Source organism: Lemur catta, chromosome 12 (genome assembly GCF_020740605.2).
Source record: "Lemur catta isolate mLemCat1 chromosome 12, mLemCat1.pri, whole genome shotgun sequence".
NCBI lineage: Eukaryota > Metazoa > Chordata > Mammalia > Primates > Lemuridae > Lemur > Lemur catta.
Genome location: NC_059139.1, coordinates 44,802,229 through 44,820,882, shown reverse-complemented (window position 1 = coordinate 44,820,882; position 18,654 = coordinate 44,802,229). Strand labels below are relative to the sequence as shown.

At 37.9% G+C, this 18,654-nt stretch overlaps 1 protein-coding gene across 2 annotated transcripts in view; it reads right to left on the bottom strand.

Moving 5' to 3' along the window:
- Nucleotides 1–7,261: 7,261 nt before the first annotated feature.
- The window catches only part of MCCC2 (methylcrotonyl-CoA carboxylase subunit 2), a 59,189-nt gene continuing 47,796 nt past the window's right edge, over nucleotides 7,262–18,654 (bottom strand). For both annotated transcript variants that reach the window (XM_045565837.1, XM_045565838.1), the window contains 6 exons: nucleotides 18,000–18,076; nucleotides 15,752–15,818; nucleotides 13,311–13,467; nucleotides 12,398–12,512; nucleotides 10,498–10,583; nucleotides 7,262–7,724 (listed from right to left, as the gene is read on the bottom strand). In XM_045565837.1, the coding sequence (XP_045421793.1) occupies nucleotides 7,607–7,724; nucleotides 10,498–10,583; nucleotides 12,398–12,512; nucleotides 13,311–13,467; nucleotides 15,752–15,818; nucleotides 18,000–18,076 (620 nt within the window). In that variant the 3' untranslated portion in view covers nucleotides 7,262–7,606. The remainder of the gene's footprint in view (nucleotides 7,725–10,497; nucleotides 10,584–12,397; nucleotides 12,513–13,310; nucleotides 13,468–15,751; nucleotides 15,819–17,999; nucleotides 18,077–18,654) is intronic.

Here is an 18,654-nt window from a genome sequence, read left to right as displayed (position 1 = left end):
CTTTGAGCATATTTTTAAACCTCCTCAGCTGATTTTAATGTGAAACCAGGGGTGGAAAACCACTAATCTTTTTTTTTTCTTTTCAAGGAGAAAGAAAGAGGAGTTTATTAATTTAAGACCACTAATCTTGACCCACCCCTATAATAAGAAATAAGGAGAGGCTTGTCCAAGATTAGACAGCTAGTTAGTACCACCACCCAGGGATGTGAAATCCATTCTAGCATAAATAAATTATGATCACCATGGAAAAGTCCATTGTTCCTTTACTTAATAGTGCTCGGTTCTAGGGACTTGGTCTTGGTAGTTACCTTTTCTATATCTCTTATGGTAGAAAGAGGTTAGAAGACAGTCCACATTAAAATCAAGTAAAAAAAAATTAAAATACAGTAGTTCCAAAATAAAACCAGGAGACTCACAAATATTTGCAAACATCCTTACTGAAAATGCAAAGTGTTAACAATTGAAAAAGGATTGTGGTCAACCTGTTTACCATACATATAAAACCATCACTGTGGCCTTAAGGCTACCTAAGAATTGCCAGACACAGTGGCTCACGCCTGTAACCCCAGCAACCTGGGAGGCCGCAGTGGGAGGATTATTTGAGGTCAGGAGTTTAAGACCAGCCTGAGCAAGAGCAAGACCCCATCTCTACTAAAAAATAGAAATAAATTATATGGACAACTAAAAATATACACAGAAATAATTAGCTGGGCATGGTGGCGCATGCCTGTAGTCCCAGCTACTCAGGAGGCTGAGGCAGGAGGATCGCTTAAGCCCAGGAGTTTGAGGTTGCTGTGAGCCAGGCTGACACTATGGCACTCTAGCCCGGGCAACAGAGTGAGACTCTGGCTCAAAAATAAAAAAAAATAAAAAAATAAAAAGACTTTAACTCTATAAAAAATAAGAAAAATTAGGTGAGCATGGTGGTGTGTGGCTGTAGGCCCAGCTACTTTGGAGGCTAAGGCAGAAGGATCACTTGAGCCCAGGAGTCTGCCGTGAGTTATGACGATGCCACTGCACTCTAGCCTGGGCAACAGAACAAGACTCTGTCTCTCAAAAAAAAAAAAAAAAAAAAAGGACTACTTAAGAACTACCTAAGAAGTCACAACTACCTTCTGTATCTTAGTTGGTATGGCTGTCTTTAAATTATCCCCCAGACTTTCAGATTTTTTTAGCCAGATTTCCAATTAAAAGTAACCTAAAATCTTGCTTAGTGACATATTTCAGTGATCAAAACATTGCAATAAATCAAGTTTCCCTTGTGATAATTTAAATACTCAACCCCTCCTCAGTGGTGATGGTGGTGGGAAGTCACACCCCACCTCCTTTCAATGTTCCATATATTTGAGGACAAATACCCTCCATTTACTCTTCTGTCTACACAATCGTTTTCAGACGAGATCAGGCGCGTTTAGGGTGGTATGGCCATAGACAACCTGATCGTTTTCAATGTTCCAGTGGTTTCATTTCTTAAGTGTTTTAAAAATACAGGCAGTAAACCTTTCACCAAATTTGAGAATATTGAGGACTTACTGTAAGCCTTGCCTGGCAGGGCATGCCACAAACACTGGACCCTGACTCTGGCAAATTAAAGACATAAGTAGGTAAGTAAGCAGGATTGTTGGAAGGATACAAGATGCCTCAGGCTCACAGATGCTCAGTAACCAGGGTAGTGCTGGGGGCCTGGAGCAGGAATGAATGAATAGCCTCTTCGGGCCTACTCAAACTCAGGGCCACTCATCTTCCATCTTTGTCCCTCTTGCCCACGAGTCAGACTGCTTGAGAGAGTCCACTCGGCCTGGGCTGAGCTTCAATCATGTGTTCAGCTTTCTGCCAGGGGCCAGGGCTCTTGGCTTGACACGCTGGCCAGGATCGCACAGAACAAGAGAGGGGTGAGTACACTACCGAAAGATGGAGGGGTACTGAGCAGGTGAAAATACCCTCTGAAGTCACCGACTAGATGCTGCACAGGACTGGGACCATGCCTTACTTCTCTCTGTGTGCCATCCGAAAGCCTGGCACATAGTAAGCTCTCAGTAAATGTATGTTCATTTGAGCAAAATAAGCTCTGATAAAGTGGAGAATGGATCATCAAGGCAAACAGTTTCCACCGAGTCCCACCACGCTTTTCGGTACACGCTTCCCTGTGGAAGAACGTTCTCAGCCCACTCTGTTTGGCCTTCCCTCCTATCCTCAGCCCCCAGCCCACTTGCCCCAGCACCCAGCAGAGAAAAAGGGAATCTGGGAAAGTGGAGAAAAGGCCTGGGCATCTAGAATGAGGGAAGGAAACCACCGCTAGGTCAGAGGCTGATTTGGTCCCCTCTTGTCTTCAAGTTCACACAGCTTCCAGTAGCAGGACTGGGGCTGAACTGCTCGGCTCTCAGCCACGGGCTCTCTGCAACCACGACCTCCCACATGTTTATGCTGAACCTCCACAACTTGTTGCTAATGTGACATAGTCACTTAAACACCACTTTCACTTTTAATGATGAAAGGAAATGCTGGTTTATGCTAAACAATTTAATTCTACTAGATTTCAGGATCTAAAAATGCCAGGCTCATCATTATATCCACCAATACTTGTGCCATAAAAGTACACTTACAGAGCAAAACTCAACATGTCTTAAAAGTCTGTGTACACTTTGACCCAATAATCTCATTTCTAAGAATTAAGCCTAAGAAAATAATCATAGATATGTAAAGAAACTAGCAAGATGTTCATTGCAGCCTTATCTGTAATAGTGGGGAACCAGAAGTAACCTAAGGGCCCAACAATAGGAGAGTGGTGAAACCAAACAGAGCGTCCATACAATGTATTATCATGCAACATCAAAATTATTGCAGAATATTAAAATACATGTAAACAGGTCAATATATTTACAATACATTAAGTGAAAATCAGATTACAGGATAACAGATACTACAGCATTTCTGCCAAAAAATATTCCTACAGATAGAAAAAAGGTGCAATAGTACACAATATTAATAGCAGCAGTTATCTCTGGGTAGTGAGATTATGAAGAATTTTTTTCACTTTATTTTCATTTGTTTTCCTAAATTTTCTATGAACATTGTTAGATTTTAAATTACAAGTAAGTTTAAAACTAGTTATTTTTAATTGATATAGAAATGTGACCAGTAGTGCTGTGGTTAAAAAAGGTTGGATACATTTCTTGTAGAAACGTCAATATTAATCTGAGTACTCCAAAATTCTACTCATTTTTCTTGAGTTCACTTCTTACAATTAACACTTACTGAATTACACTTACAAATTTTTTTTTTTTCTCCAGCTTACTTCTAACAAGTAGTCTGGGCATATTTTTCCCTTTAGTAACTTCTCTACAAAATCATCTTTTAAAACCTCATTCTCCCTCAAAGACGCTTCTCTCCCTTTAACATACGGAGTAGCACAAACCTGTGATTTGGGTCACCTTTGTGAAAGAAACAGCTGCCAGACATACTGAATCACTAATTTCAGAAAACTAACTCTTGGGGACTATAGAAAATAAAATCATCCATGCCCTACGGTAAACACTCTAGTTGGGCCAATTAAATCACTCCTAGAAGGCTAATGCATACATGTTATTGGTATGATTGGTATCATACCAAAATCTATATTAAAAATTATTTGCATAATGACATTTTGGTCAGTAACAAAAAAGAAAAAAAAGGTCATGAAGCAGGCATCTGGAATAATGACTTGTAATAATTATCAAAAACTGACATGCAGCCAAAGTACTCAGTTGTGACTATGATGAGGTGTAGAGAGCGACTAAACATCCCAAACTGCCTGGGTCAGTCCCAGTTCAGACCTGTTTCCCAGTGTAATTATTATTAATACCCACTTTCACCCTCAGAAGTGTCCCAATGTGGATGATAAATTATATAATCACCTTGATTACAGGTATCCTCATCTGGAATGTATACTTGCCTAGAAAGGTAAAAGAGGCATAGAAATGTAATTTAGCTCTAAGAACAACTTTATCCTTAGGATTCTGATTCCAGATACAAGAGAATTGGAGGCACATGAAATAAAAACAAACTATTTTTAATTGTTTTGAGGAAAGGTTTCTGTCAAAACAAACCTATGGCTTCATTAAATATTAGTTGTACTTAATTTGTAACATTTTTAGAGAAATCTTACAAATGACACTAGGCTGATTGTCTACTTCATCTTCTTGCAATTTTTCTAAATATGGAATTTAGAACCAATCATTAGAAGATCACTAAGAACTGGCTTTGACCAGACAGCTGGCAATCATCTTTCCAGAATACCAACATCAATGCATTTTAGAACATGGCCTCACAAAAAAAGTCTTATTAACAAAGTTATTCCAAAACCTGCTAGGACTTCCCCCTGTAAAGGGAACATATGGCCTGTCCCAGGCCTGCTGCGGGCAGGCGTGCACCAGCAGAGTGCCCTGCACGTGAGCACGCATGTGTTTGGCTAATGATCAACTGTCACTTGAACATTCAACTGTGCCTTCTGCCAGTATAGACGTGTTTTATTATTTAGACAAATTCTAATTTGAAAACACATTTATTGAAAACTGAAAGAAGTAGTTTTTTCTCTTTTTCATTCTTTAATAGGTACCAAGAAGGCAAATTTAGAGACTAGATAACTATTTCTTCAAATTCTAAATAGCTCATATTATCCTGGATGAAATTCATATTTATAGTAATTAAAATGTTAAAAAAAACCCTATTTGGCTAAAACAATTATAAATATGTTTATTATTGGATAAAATATACAAAATAATCTAATTCATTTAAATGTGATTTTAGTGATGACAGTATCTTCCTAATAGAGAAAGGTAAAAGTGCTAATAGGATATCCATGAACCCTTGACCTGTTGAGGGTTCCTACCAAAGGAATATTGCCTAGTCTTGATAAAGAAAATCATTGGGCTTTATTATATGGATGCAAACATTAATTGAAAATTTAATATAATTTACTATTTTAAGACACTTAATGTGTTCCTTCCAAAAATGCAACCTACCTCTACACGCCCCCAAAAAACTTCCTGATACACAAATGTAGCTTAAAGTGAACATCACACACAGATGTTTGAAATATCAATTTTATTAGGAAAACATGTGATGGTTGTACTAGATCATATAATCAATCATCTAATTTTAAAACCATGTGGCCTGAGGAATCAATTACAATATGGATTTTTTTCATTCATTCAACAAATATTTGAACACCTACAAGTGCCAGGCATTGGAGATAGAGGGTAAACAGGAGGATCCTTGCCCTCGAGGAGCTTACACTCTAGCATACCAATATTAATGCATTTTAGAACATGGCCTCACACACAAAAAAAGGCTTATTAATGAAGTCATTCTGAAACCTGCTAAGACTTACCACTGTAAAGGTAACATATAGCCTGTCCCCAGCCCTGCTGTGGGCAGGCATGCACCAGCAGAGTGCCCTGCACATAAGCACACATGTGGCTCTCTAGCAGGAGAGCAATAACAAAGAAATGTTTGTGGTAACATAATGTGTGATTGAGGAAGTACATGGTGTTTTATAAGTGTATATAGTAGGGAAGCTAACCCAGTCCAGGGAGGTCACAGAGACATCCCTAAGGAAGTGGAGTTTAAACTGAGAGAAGCAAGTGCTTAAGCTGAAGAAGTGTTGAAGAAGAAAGGAGAGAACAGTTCAGGCAGAGGGAACCTTGTAGACCCTAAGGTGGGAAGGTTCAAAGAACTGGAAGAGGTCTGGCATGGCTAGAGCCATTCTCCTGTGAAAAGAGACATCAAGGAGATGAGATTAAAGAAGTTATGATCAACATCATGGCAGGCATTAGTAGGCTGCCACTTCTATAGGAAACCATTGAAGGATTTTAAGTAAGGGAGTAACATGACCAAATGTGCACTTCAGGATGGCCACTCTAACTCCAGATGGACTGGACTGGGTAAGACTGGATGCAGGTAGGACTGTGGCAGTGAAAGACAAAAATAAGTGGGGAAATTCAGGAGATAGTTAAGAAGCAAAATCAGTAGGACTTGACTGAGTCTGAGGGTCCTCTAAAGACAATCAGTGTAGATGTCCAGCAGACCTGCCAGATATGCAGGCCTGGAGCTCAGTGAACTGTGTTAAGAACTGTCAATGCAGGGATCATCTGCATGTAGATGGCAACTGAAGCCACAAGAGGGGCTGAAATGGTCCAGCAAGAATAAATCAAACCAGGACAAACACATATTAATACATTTAAGAATAAGGAGACATGCCAAGGCTAGGGGGAAAGGGAAATGGGAGTTATTGTTTAATGGATATAGAGTTTCAGTTTGGGATGAAGAACAAGTTCTGGAGAGGGATGGTGGTAATGGTGGTTGTATAACAATGTGAGGGTTCTTTATGCCACTGAACGGCACATTTAAAAATGATTAAAGACCAGATGCAATGGCTCATACCTGTAATCTCAGCACTATGGGATGCTGATGCAGGAGCATTGCTTGAGGCCAGGACTTTAGGACCAGCCTGGGCAACATAGCGAGACCCCATCTCTAAAAATTTTTTTAAAAATTAGCCAGGTGTGGTGGTACATGCCTGTAATCCCAGCTGCTTGAGAAGCTGAGTGGCAGGATCTCCTGAGAGCCCAGGAGTTCAAGGCTGCAGTGAGCTTCACCACTGCACTCCAGCTTGGGCAACAGAGCAAGACCCCATCTCAAAAAAAAAAAAAAAAAAGGTTAAACTGGTAAATTTTATGTTATGTGTATCCTAACACAATCTTTTAAAAAAGAATAAAGAGATACTTCTGTATTACTTATATCTTTTAGAATAAGAATGTATTCATGTATTACTAATGAAAATCAAGACAAATAATGAAAGTGAGGGAGAATCAATAGAGGGAGAAAAGTCTACACAGGTGACTAAAAAAGAATGGTCAAAGAGGTTGGTAGAAAACCTGCAGTGTTAAGTCAGGGAAGCTAAAGACAGCATTTCAAGGAGGACGTGTTCAACTGATTAGAAAGCTACAGAGTTAAATTGGATAAGGTTGGAAAAGAACCCACTGGTTTTAGCAACATGAAGATCAACGGTGACCTTGGAGAGAGCTATTGGCAATAGAAGCCAGAAAGGGGTTTGGTGAGGAAAGAATGGTTTAGAAAATAGACCCTAGAGTGTAGACAACAAGAAGTTTGACTATTATGGGGAGGAGACAGGATGGTGGCTAAAGGGAAAAGTAATAGACACTTTTTAAAAAATAACTGCGTTAAAATATCATCAAGCCTGATTGGCAAAACAATCACTTTGGTGAAAATACAATTTTATTTTAATAATCTCAGTAATATCTGGAATTTATAGAATATAGAACTTTTCACACTGCTTGTAGGTTAGAAAGGATAACTGTGAATTATTATCTTCATTTTATGTGTAGTAAAACTGAACCACAGAGAAATTTCTCTAAAAAAAAATATAAAAGGAATTAATGTTCATTAAATAAATACCCTCACTGATTTTTTTAAGGTAGAAAAGTACAATGCATTATGTTAAAGAAAATTTACTGTAATAGCTACATGTTCAAAAAGTTTAAAATTTTAAGGCTACCACATACATTAATTTTTGGTACATGTCCAACGGAAAACATTTTATAATCCATTACATCCTCATGACGCCAAAGTCAGTCTTCGGTATTGGTGCGTTGAGGGCTACACTAATACTGAGACCCAGGACCAGTCTGGTGTCCACTGGATCAATAATTCCATCATCCCACACCCTGACAAAAGAATGAAAAAAGAGTTATGAATATACCACGAAACCACCATTTATACACTCCATGCCCAGAAATGCCAAGGAGGTTTTTCTTCAGGTAATATATGGATCTACTAATTAGCATCTATACAACAGAAACCATGTATAACAGAGGAGGGGAGGGGAGGAAGAAAATGATATGACTCTTGTCCCAGGCCACCACAGACTGTCATATCAGATTTAAGACTTAAGGAACTATTTCTATATGAAATCTCAAGGAAATCCCTGGTATAAAAATATTTTTACTTATTTCAGGAAAAACTTTCCTGTTCCTTTTCTGCCCACACAAATGTATACAAGTTGGTATATTTCTGTGATTAACATGAAGAGCTACATAAACTCAGGAAATAATCTCAAATCAGAGTCTTTACTATATAAAATTGTATTCCCCAAAGCTCCTCCAAATTCCTAAAAAACTAAGCAAACTACTAAATAGGCTTCAGTATATTTTATTAATAAAATAGATACCTTCAAATGCAGGTCTTTATTTTTTGCTACAATAGGAAAGACAAGCAATAATTTTAAACTTCTTGCAGAAGAAATTTTTAAGTAGAAATTTTAGTTTGCTTTTCACTGACAACCTCAAATATATAAAGAAAAATGAATGAGAAATATTATTTTTTAAAGGTTATTAGTAGGTGGCAATTTGCTTTCTTTAAACAAACTGCCCTCAGTATCTGGACATACCATCAATTATTAAAACATTCTTACGTTGACAGACATGAATCAAACCTTTGCTCATAAAACATTCATAAAAGGGACCCTAAAGTATCAACAGCCAATAAAAAGAAAGCCACTTTTGCTAATCTGCAACCAGGAGAACTCATTACACTCCCTTCTGAAGCCTGCAGCACAGTAACCCGGCAGGCACGGTGAAGGAGCTGGTTAATAATGTTCATTAAAAAGACTGCTTCAGGTAAAAGGTTCTAACCAAATGCCCGATAAAGTTTGATTATAAAAACAATTGAGCAGAAGCAAATTCACATGCTACATATGTACCATGTAAGGATTAAGAAAAACATTGGCAGTTCCAGTAACAGACGGTGATAGGGCTCTCTGAAAAAACAGATCCAGCCACGTTCAAGCCTAAGCGGGCCAGGGAATTTTATTGTTAAGCTGAGATTTACTAAACCCAAGGAAAGCATCATACGATGGGTTTGGGAAACCTTTCATCTGTGAAAGAAAGTTGCTGTCTCTGTGCCACCAACTGTTTCAACAGAAGGGTTAAAGATCTACAAATTCACAGAAAACTTTATTGTCTTTTAGCATTTACTTCCAAAGACAAATCTATCTAGGCCATTTGCTCTCCTGCCTTAAATGTAGACCATTAAAAAAAAATAATAATTTCAGCATGAAAATAATAAAGGATGCAATCTTTTTCAAGAGATGACTTATCTCAGCCAGAGGTGAAAAACACATTAATGGCTCATACAAAATATGCTATTTTTCAAAGTTTAATATTTCAACTGTCCCTGTGCATTTCAGTCAAAAACCCTATGTGGAAAAAACTGTAGATAAGCTTAAATATATACTTAATGTTTACCTTAAACCTCTTATATGGATTTTTATTGCTTCTTTGCATCTACTGGCTAGGACATAAGACTATTTGTGTGACAGTAAGATGAGGAATATGTTTATCTCCCAAATCAAAGACTATAAAATATTTCATTCTTAGTTAAATGAATTGACCCACCACAACAAAATATACCTATAAATCTGTATATATTTATTTTAATACCACTTAAAAATCCCAAGTGGTATTCTTTGATCTCCTAAACTAATTACGCTCTTGAAAATCAGTATGTTTAGTCTTTGTGCCCCTAAAGCTAAGAGCAGTACCTGCCACAAAGGATGCATTCAAATGACTGAAATGGATTCTAACTTTTGATTTTCTTTTCTCCCTCCTCTCCAGTTTGCCGTCACCAGTAAATGGCATAAATCACAGCATAATCTAATTTTTAAAGACACAAATAGTTACTCTCTTTTTTCTATCAGCCCAAGGGATGAAAGGAAGACAAGAAGCTTAGATTAGTCTTCAGAATGCAGAACATTAAAGTTGTCGAAAGCATGCGCCAGCAGGTCTCCAGCTGGGACAGGAGTGATAATTTATTACCTCATTAAGTGGTATAAGAAACAAATAGAGCAAACAGCTGCAATGGTGTGTGAGGTAATTATTTGGCACTGACACAGGGCTGTGACTAATCGCTGTCTGAATGCATGAGCATACTTATTAACAAGTGCCAATAACGAACACACACACAAAAGCAAACTAACACGTATTCAACCAATCTCATGCTTAAAATGGGGTAAAAAATAAATAATCAAAGAAGGAGGTATGACAAGAATCCATATATTTAAGCAAAAATTAAAACTAACTGCCAAAATAATATAGCCAAGATTATAACTCTTATTCTCAGCTCCTAGCATGGCATACCTCTGGCTGCGGGGCCTCTCCAGTCCCCAGACACCTCAACTAGGGGTGGGACAAGGGAAGGGAGGCAGGTGGAATGAGACCAATGGTGGCAGGTCTATAGCACAGGGACATCTGGGAGGGGCTTCGTTTTACCAGTAGGTATTCCCATTATAAAGAGATAACAGTACAAAATTAAGTGTGTCCAAACATCATTTTTTGGTTCCTACAAAGGCTGGCCCATCCCAACTGCTCAGGTCTCTGTAAAGCTGCTGCCCTGACTGCCAAGATGCACCCATCAGGGAGGTAGCTATTTTCTGGCTCCCACCTTGCACTGGAATAGTAAGGGTTTCCTTCCTCTTCGAACCTCTTAATGATGGGCTCTTTTAAAGCTGCTTCTTCAGCACTGGAGAACTAAAAGAAAAGGGACCGTGAGTTAAGTCAGCTTCAATGGAACAACTGAACCCATTTGGATAATCTCAAGAAAAAAAGAACAGATTTCATGAATAATAATGTTATCACGTTTGCACAGTGATGTACAGATTACAAGTGATCATTAACATAAATGATCTCACCTAAGATATGCATATCAATTTAGTACACCATCACATCCCCCTTAGCCAAGACAATATCCTGACGCTGTACAATGTAAGGTCAAAGTCAAGGGTATGGCTTATCACAGCAGAGTATAATAGAGGATGTGAATTATACAATGTAACAAAAGGGCTACATTACATTTAACAGCCTCGAATTAAGAAAGTGTAGAAGTATGAGATTTTCATTCAAAATAGCTGAAATTTAAAAAATTTTAAAGCTTAAAGGGATAAAATATCAACCATACCTTGAATAATCTCTTTAGTCAATATCCCAGATAGCTTAGAGATACTTCTTCCTAATTAAAAATTTAATGGCCTTCCCATCAGTATTACAAGGATTAAGTGATAATAATTAATTCAGATGTAAAAATCCTCAGAATTTATTTTAAAACCCTGAAACATATTTTCAACTTAAAAAAAATTCCACACCAGAAATAAATGACTTACTTCAAATAAATCCTACCTTCTTTTATGTAAATACTTTAACATCATTTTAAAGGTCAAGGATTTCAAGGGAGAATCACTGTACTTTCCTTTCATATATAAAAATGAATTCAAATATCTGTATATTAAAGTAATCAAAGAACAACTATTTAATAAGAGATCTCCACACTGGGCTTCACAGTGTTTAAGACCTGTCTTCAAAATATCAAGCAGAATTTCACATCCCACCTCCACTACCATCACCCCAACACCCCCACCTGGACACACACAGGCAAACAAAGCTATCCTTTGCTTTCAGGTGCTAAAGTGCATCTGAAACCTTAATTGAAGTCTGCAGAGTTCTCACTGCTTGGAAAAGATAACCAGGGATGTGAGGCATGGGTGGATGCATTCAAGGAAGCAGGAACCACCCTCTGGCTTTGTATGAGGCCACCCGCAAACAAGGTGTTAAACTAGATGAGCTTGCACAGAGAAGGCCGGGCCTCCTCTGTTTTACACTTCCCATGCTGACACTACAGCACACCCGGCACCTTCAGGAACACACATCATTCTAAGGCTTGGTGCTCACACAGAAGAGCTAAAAGTTATAGCTGATAAAAATTAATGCAAAATTTCAAAAGAATCTCCAACAGAGACACAAACAAAAGAATCCATTTTAAAAGCAGCTACTTGCTGGGTTGCCTTTCAAGTTTCCACTGCTCCTTCCAGTTTTCTTCATTTGTACTTTCACAGTATAATAATGTTACTTAATTCTCATTAGATGACTGAGCCCTCCCACTCAAGGTATCCTTAACAACAATCTAAAAGTAAAATAGAACTCTGCTGCCTTTGGTCATAAAATGAAAGAAGTACATCAGACTTGTTTAAATCTCACTCACTGCAAATGACTAAGAAGCAAACATCTTTATCCCTCAGGCAGTTTCTGAAGAGGAAATTCTGAAAAACTTTTAAATGGTCACAAAGAAAGCACTCTAAATAAAATGGCTTTTAAAAAATAAGAGACAGGAAATGTGTGAGTAAGCCCAAACTGCTGAAACAACTTCCAGGTCAGCATCTCCTAAATAAAGCCAGGCACAGGTGTTGGACCCTACCCGTGAGCACGGAGGGATTCCGGGCACTCTGCGCCTTGGCTCCAGGGTGTTTATTGGTGAAAGGCAAACCCAAGGATAAAGAAGAAATGGCATTTACCTGTTTTCCTTCTCGTGCTTTTTGCTCCTTTACTACTGTGGCTAACACATTGGCTGCCTGCTCTCCGCCCATCACTGAGATACGTGCATTTGGCCAGAGGTAGAGAAACCTTGGGCTGGAGGAAAGAAAGAACAAATTAATTCAGTATACAACATGGATTTTCAAAGGCCCATGTGTGCCCTTTAAATTACTGGTTCTTGATTTAAGCTGCACATTACAATCATCTGGGGAACTTTAAAAATATATAAATATCTGGAACCCACCAGACCAATCCCCAGAGTGAGGGCTAAGCACAGATGTAATTTTTAAGTTCTCCAGGTGATTCTGGGTTTAAAAGTGTTCATAATATCCTTTTGTTATCTGTGGTCACATCTTGTTTTCCATTCCTGAGACTGGTTATATGTGCCTTCTTTATTTTTCAGTTTGAGCAGGGGATTATCAAGTTTGGTAACCTCTCCAAACAAGCATATGTTGAGCTTTACTGATTCTTCCATCTTACGTCTGCTCTTTATTATGTCCTTTCCATTTTTCTTGGGTTTCATATGCTGGTCTTCCAACCTCCTGAGCCACATGCTCAGCTTGGTGATTTTCAGCCTTACTTCTTTTCCAATATATACATTTAAGGCTATAAACCTTTCTCAAAGCAAGACTTTAGCTGCATCATGGAGTCTTAATGTGTAGTATTTTCATTATCAGCCATTTCAAATATTTCCTGAATCCCACTGTAGACTTCTTCCAAATAGTACCTTTAGCATAAATTTAATTTCATCCCTCCAGATGATATAAATTATGTATAATTGATCAAGATTTGTGAATGCCATTCTATACTGTAAATAAACTTAAAATAAACTGACCATGTATAATTATACTTGAAGCATGTTTCTTTCTTTCAGAGAAAATCATGACAACCCACCTGAATGCTCTGCCACACATCCCATAGTTTCCAGCCCCATAGGATCCCCCAATGATGACGGTTATCTTAGGCACTTGGGCACAGGCCACAGCAGTCACCATCTTGGCACCATCTTTGGTGATTCCTTCAGCTTCATAGTCTCTACCAACCATAAATCCTAAGAGAAGGAACAGAAATACAGCCAAGGTATTAGAAGAACATCTTGCCTTAAACTAATTTTACCACAAGCCTCTTACCCTAACAAAATACTTACATGTGAAATATATCCCAAAGAAGTTTGCTTTAAAACATAAGATAAAATTTTCTCCGGTCACTTTTTAAACTTTCTTAAAACAGTTCATATGGATGCACAAAGAAATCTTCAAACAACATAAGAATGCAATCTACCTTTAAGAGATGATCTCAAAGCAGGAGCTTGATGCTGAAAGAATGTGACATAGCAAGCTAAGGACAAAGGACCGTGGTGAGCCAAACTGTGAGGGCTTCAGTATTCACTGACCTGGTTTAAAAATATAGACTGTTCCTTCTGAAGTGATCCTTTAAAACTTTGATAAAATAAAGATGAATGTTTCATAGAGATACTAAGAGTCTCTGCCAGTGACTCAACAACAAGGTTTAAAAAAAAATTTTGCTTCATTGTAATTATAGGATTCTTCTACTTCTTCAAGCCCCCAGCTCTGCTGAAACTTCTCTGCAGCTTCACTGTGCCTCGAGGACTTGGGCTCCTCCCTCTTCACCTTATAAACACCAAATCAGGCTTCATTTGTCTCCCTCCCCAGTCTGGTTTCCAGTGAAGGGATTTCTATCATCCGTGTACCGTACTCACTTGCCTAAATGATTGTCACTATTCCTGCTTTGCAAATCTCCAGTATCTGGTCATTCAATTCAATTCAGCCAATTCCTGTGGAGTGCCTGGACTTGCTGCAGCTACCACAGGAATGACAGCACAGACCTTGCCTTCACGGGGCACTATCTGCTTCCCCAGCTCTCTTTTCAGCCCAGCCCTCAAAATCCTCAGAAACTCCTCAATCGACCTCATCATGACTCCCTGTAACATTCCCAGCATTTACCTCCTACCCCTCAAAAACCCTCTATTCTCTGTAGAGGACCCTGCCTTTAAAAAGAAGAGTGAGGCCATCCAACTTGGCTTTCTCAAATCCTTCTCCTTCCTACCTTAAAAAATTGCATAATCATGCCCCCTTTCTTCCTTTACTCTTATCTCTGTGGAAGAAATTGGAGTTACTCAGAGACTGTCCCTCAGCCTTCTTCCCTTCTCTCAGGGGTAATCTTATCTGTTCGCACAGCTTTACCATCTCCATTTTTTGATGATGCCTACATTTTCATCTCCAGCTAAAATACCTCTCCTGTGCTCAAGATTTATTCAACTGTCTACATTATCTCCAAATGGACATCTCACGGGTCCCTCTAATGCAAGACTGTGTAACTAAATTCAACCTCTGTTCCCTGTCCCCAACACAGCAAAAATAAAACAAAAATGTAGGTATCTTCCAAGCACAATGTTTAACTTACCGGTGGTTAACAATCCAGGAATCATTATTAGAAACAAGGTTCCTGGACTAGTTAGACTTCAGAACCCCTTTTATCTGCCCTTTTACGTGGTTTTTTAAAGCCCTGCTGACTATGAAGAGCCCAACTCCTCCTCCTCATGGTGACATGACTGATCCTGACAACTGCTGGGAGCCTCTCCTCCCCCTGAACCTGAGGTAACCATGTATGTCTTAGAAGACTGGGCAGGGGGCGGGGGCAGTACTGAGCATCATATAAAGGAGTGTATCAGAGAATCACAGAATTCTAGGAAAGAGATCTTAAAAATCATTTCATCCACCATGTTATGATCAGCTATGGAACATGAAGTCCAGAAACATAATTCACTTTGGTCATATCATTCTTTGGGATCAAAACACAAAGCCCCAGACTTTGGTTCAGGATGTAAATATACATTTTAAAAAGACGTTCCTTCAGGTAGAATTAATTGCACAATAAAAGATAAAGAAAAGGGAAGACACAATAAAAGAAAAGGATTTCGAGCATGTGCTTGAAATTCTTAGGGGGAACAGAATCCAGGGGAAAAGATACCCCTCTTGGGCGGTGATCAGGTGGTGCTCCTGGAAGAGAGCAGTTTGCTGCTTTCTGGGTGCCTGGGCGTACACTTGCAGGAATACAGGGAGGCCATTTATGTGCTGATGATGCACCTTACGCAGAAATTGCTTCATTTAGAAAATGTGGACAGTCTCCTCAGAACATTTAACATTCATGAAGAAAAGTGTTAACTCTTAAAGAGACTCTAGAAAAAGCATGTCGAATAGAACTTTCTACTCTGAAGAGAGTGGTCTATATCTGTACTGTCCAAATACATGAGCCACACTCAACAGGGTAGCTGTAGAATAAGTGCAACCAAACTCATTAAGCTATTTTCTTACCAGTAATGTTTTGAAGGAACAGTAGAGGAGTATTTCTTTGGCAGCATAACTGTATGAAGTGAGCACCCTATAAGCAAATAACATAAACATTTTTTAAAGGGAATTAACAACTCTATAATCATCATGCATTCCACAAAACACCAAAGCTTGGGTCAAAGACAAGAAAGAATACCCTCTGTTTAGCTAGTGTGACCATATATTAATAAGAACAATGACTGTACAGTCCTACCCTATTATCAGTAGGACATGTAACTCTGTCTGGGTTTGCACTATACTCGTTTTGCACAATCACCTGTGTAAGCACTGGCACGTGGCTGCAAGTCAACTGCTGTGTCAGGGATGAAGTCAATCACTAACAACCCAAACAAGTGAAACTTAAGTAACAGAAAAGAAAGAACTGCTGTCAATGAGAATTGTTGAACTTTGCTATAATTCTCTACTTCTCCACTCTAGAAAAGATAGAATATAAACTGCCCTGGGATGTCAAGGATGACATTTACATCTTGATGACCATCAAGATTATAATAAAATATTTCTTTCTTACTAACACTCCCTGAAAAAATGAGACTTTCAGATTAGATGAGTGCTAGAGAACTTCTAACCCTGAGTTGAGGAAATTATCTAATGATTCAAAAATATAACTATTCCTTCCCAATATTCTAAAGATTATGTGAGTAAGAAAACTCTTATAAACCATTCTCTTTATGATTTACTCTATTTGCAGATCTCTTTACCTCTGTTGGAAATGCTGTGGCAAGTACAAAATTGCAAAGTAATTGCTCAACCTCAATATGGCTATGTTTACAAGAATGAGAACATCACATAGACCTTTGGGGCTTAGATCAACAAATGAAATGTCAGGCTGAGCCCAACATAACTCCTCCGGGGTTTATTTGTGCCAAGCCGACAAACAAAACCAGGTGGAGTTTGGCCTCAGTCTGATACTTCCTCTATTGAAATAAGTATATTATATATTCATTAAAAGTCATTATTTCAGGAATACTTAATATTTTGCGAAACACTAAATACTATTAAGTGAAAACAAGCAAAACCTATCTATATATGGTAATATCAAGTGTGTGTGTGTGTGTGTGTGTGTGTGTGTGTGTGTGTGTGTGTGTGGTTTTTTTTTAAAAAAAAAAAAAACTAAGGGAGCTGCCTGCCAGCCAGGTCACCTCTGCAGACCTTGTGGTAGAGACAAAAAAAAAAGAAAGAAAGAAAGAAAGAAAAAGAAAAAAACTAAGGAACCATAATAAAATGTTACTAAAAGTTATTTCTGGTATGATTTTTATTTTCTTTATTTTTACTTTCTTGTTTCATTTTATAATTGAATTGAGGGTACAATAATGAATAGCAGAATATAGAAACAGATTTTATTGATAAAACATTTCATCAAAGACAAATTCTTCCTCAATTAGGGTATGAAAGAGCTTAACTGCCTGTTACCTGCATCAGTAAGCCACTCTTTACTTTGTTAACTGAAGAGGAAAACCAAGACTAAACATCTTTTTTTCTTAAGAAAACATTTTATCAAAGTAGTATATGAGTTACATTTATCCAAGTTTAGGTAAATCTAAAACAACGCATGAAATCAAATTTTAAGCTAAAAGATATTCAAGAATTTTTGCGGGGGGGGGGGGCAAGGGCAACATACGTAACCTAAACTTTTGTACCCCCATAATATGCTGAAATTAAAAAAAAAAAAGAACTTTTTAAAGCTACACCTCCAACAAAAAAGACCCACTATCTTTCCATTTCCAAAAAGTAAAAATACAATACAGTTAGACCGATGATGGGATAGAAGAGAACATGCAGATCATGTCAGAAACCCCTAACGGGGATCTCTGAATTCTCTAGTATGTGAAGCATTAGAGAATGAAACACTTTCAGGACAAGAATTCCTTATCTTCTCAGAATATTTACATGTCCTCTATAGCAATTATCATTCAAGTATCTTACAAGAATTTTCCTAAAACGAGTACATTTGATTTTTTTAATAGTGCTCCAGAAAGTCCATCACATCATGTTAATGTAAATCACCATAAAAAGTGTTTCAAATACCAACACACATGCACGCAGTGCTCTGTTTGCTAAGGCATCTGAGTAAACATTTTCAAGCTTTCACGTGATAAATTTTAATTCATTATTTGATCTTCAAAGTTAATTACATTATATTTGGAAAGAAAATCTTAAAACTTTTTTGTTTTGTTTGTTTAGAATTTCTTAAAATATTTTTAGCAGTACTTGCCTTTTTTGCAGACTCAGAAAAGAGAACTCCATTGTTTCCAATGATACCTACTGGGTATCCAAATATTCGAGCAAATCCTCAAAAGAAAATTCAAAGATTTATGGTTTGGGGAGGACATTTAATTCACAATAAAGAGGCATATTTATACACTCTTTAATTTACTGTATCTGAGTGCCTAGTATATACCAGACACTAGGGGTAGTAGAAAAAATATATAATTTTTTTAATATCAAAAAAGTTGAAGAAAAATTAACAGATAGGAGAAAGCGCCAACATATTGATAAGCTAGAATACTGAATGAAAGATTTGGTTTTGTTCTTTACTGTGTCCTTTCCTTATTATCTTTTTAAAATCATCATGTTTATTTAGTGTGATAAAATGAAATAACTGATTTGATGGTCATCTAGATTTCTCTTTGTCTTTCAGGTCTAAAATCCTAGCCAAAAGCCCATGCTGCACGTCCTACATGGCACTGCCAATTATAAAAGCAATTCAGAGGGGCAAGCAAGCTTCCAGAATGGTCCAGCAACCCACTCTTAGTTCTGCCTCGTGCACCAAGACACGGGCCTCTAGCACATCACTTACTAGTAAGATTCTCCCCCTACACGTGTATGACCCTGTCAACCACTAGACACTCAAGCCATACTGAGCCGTG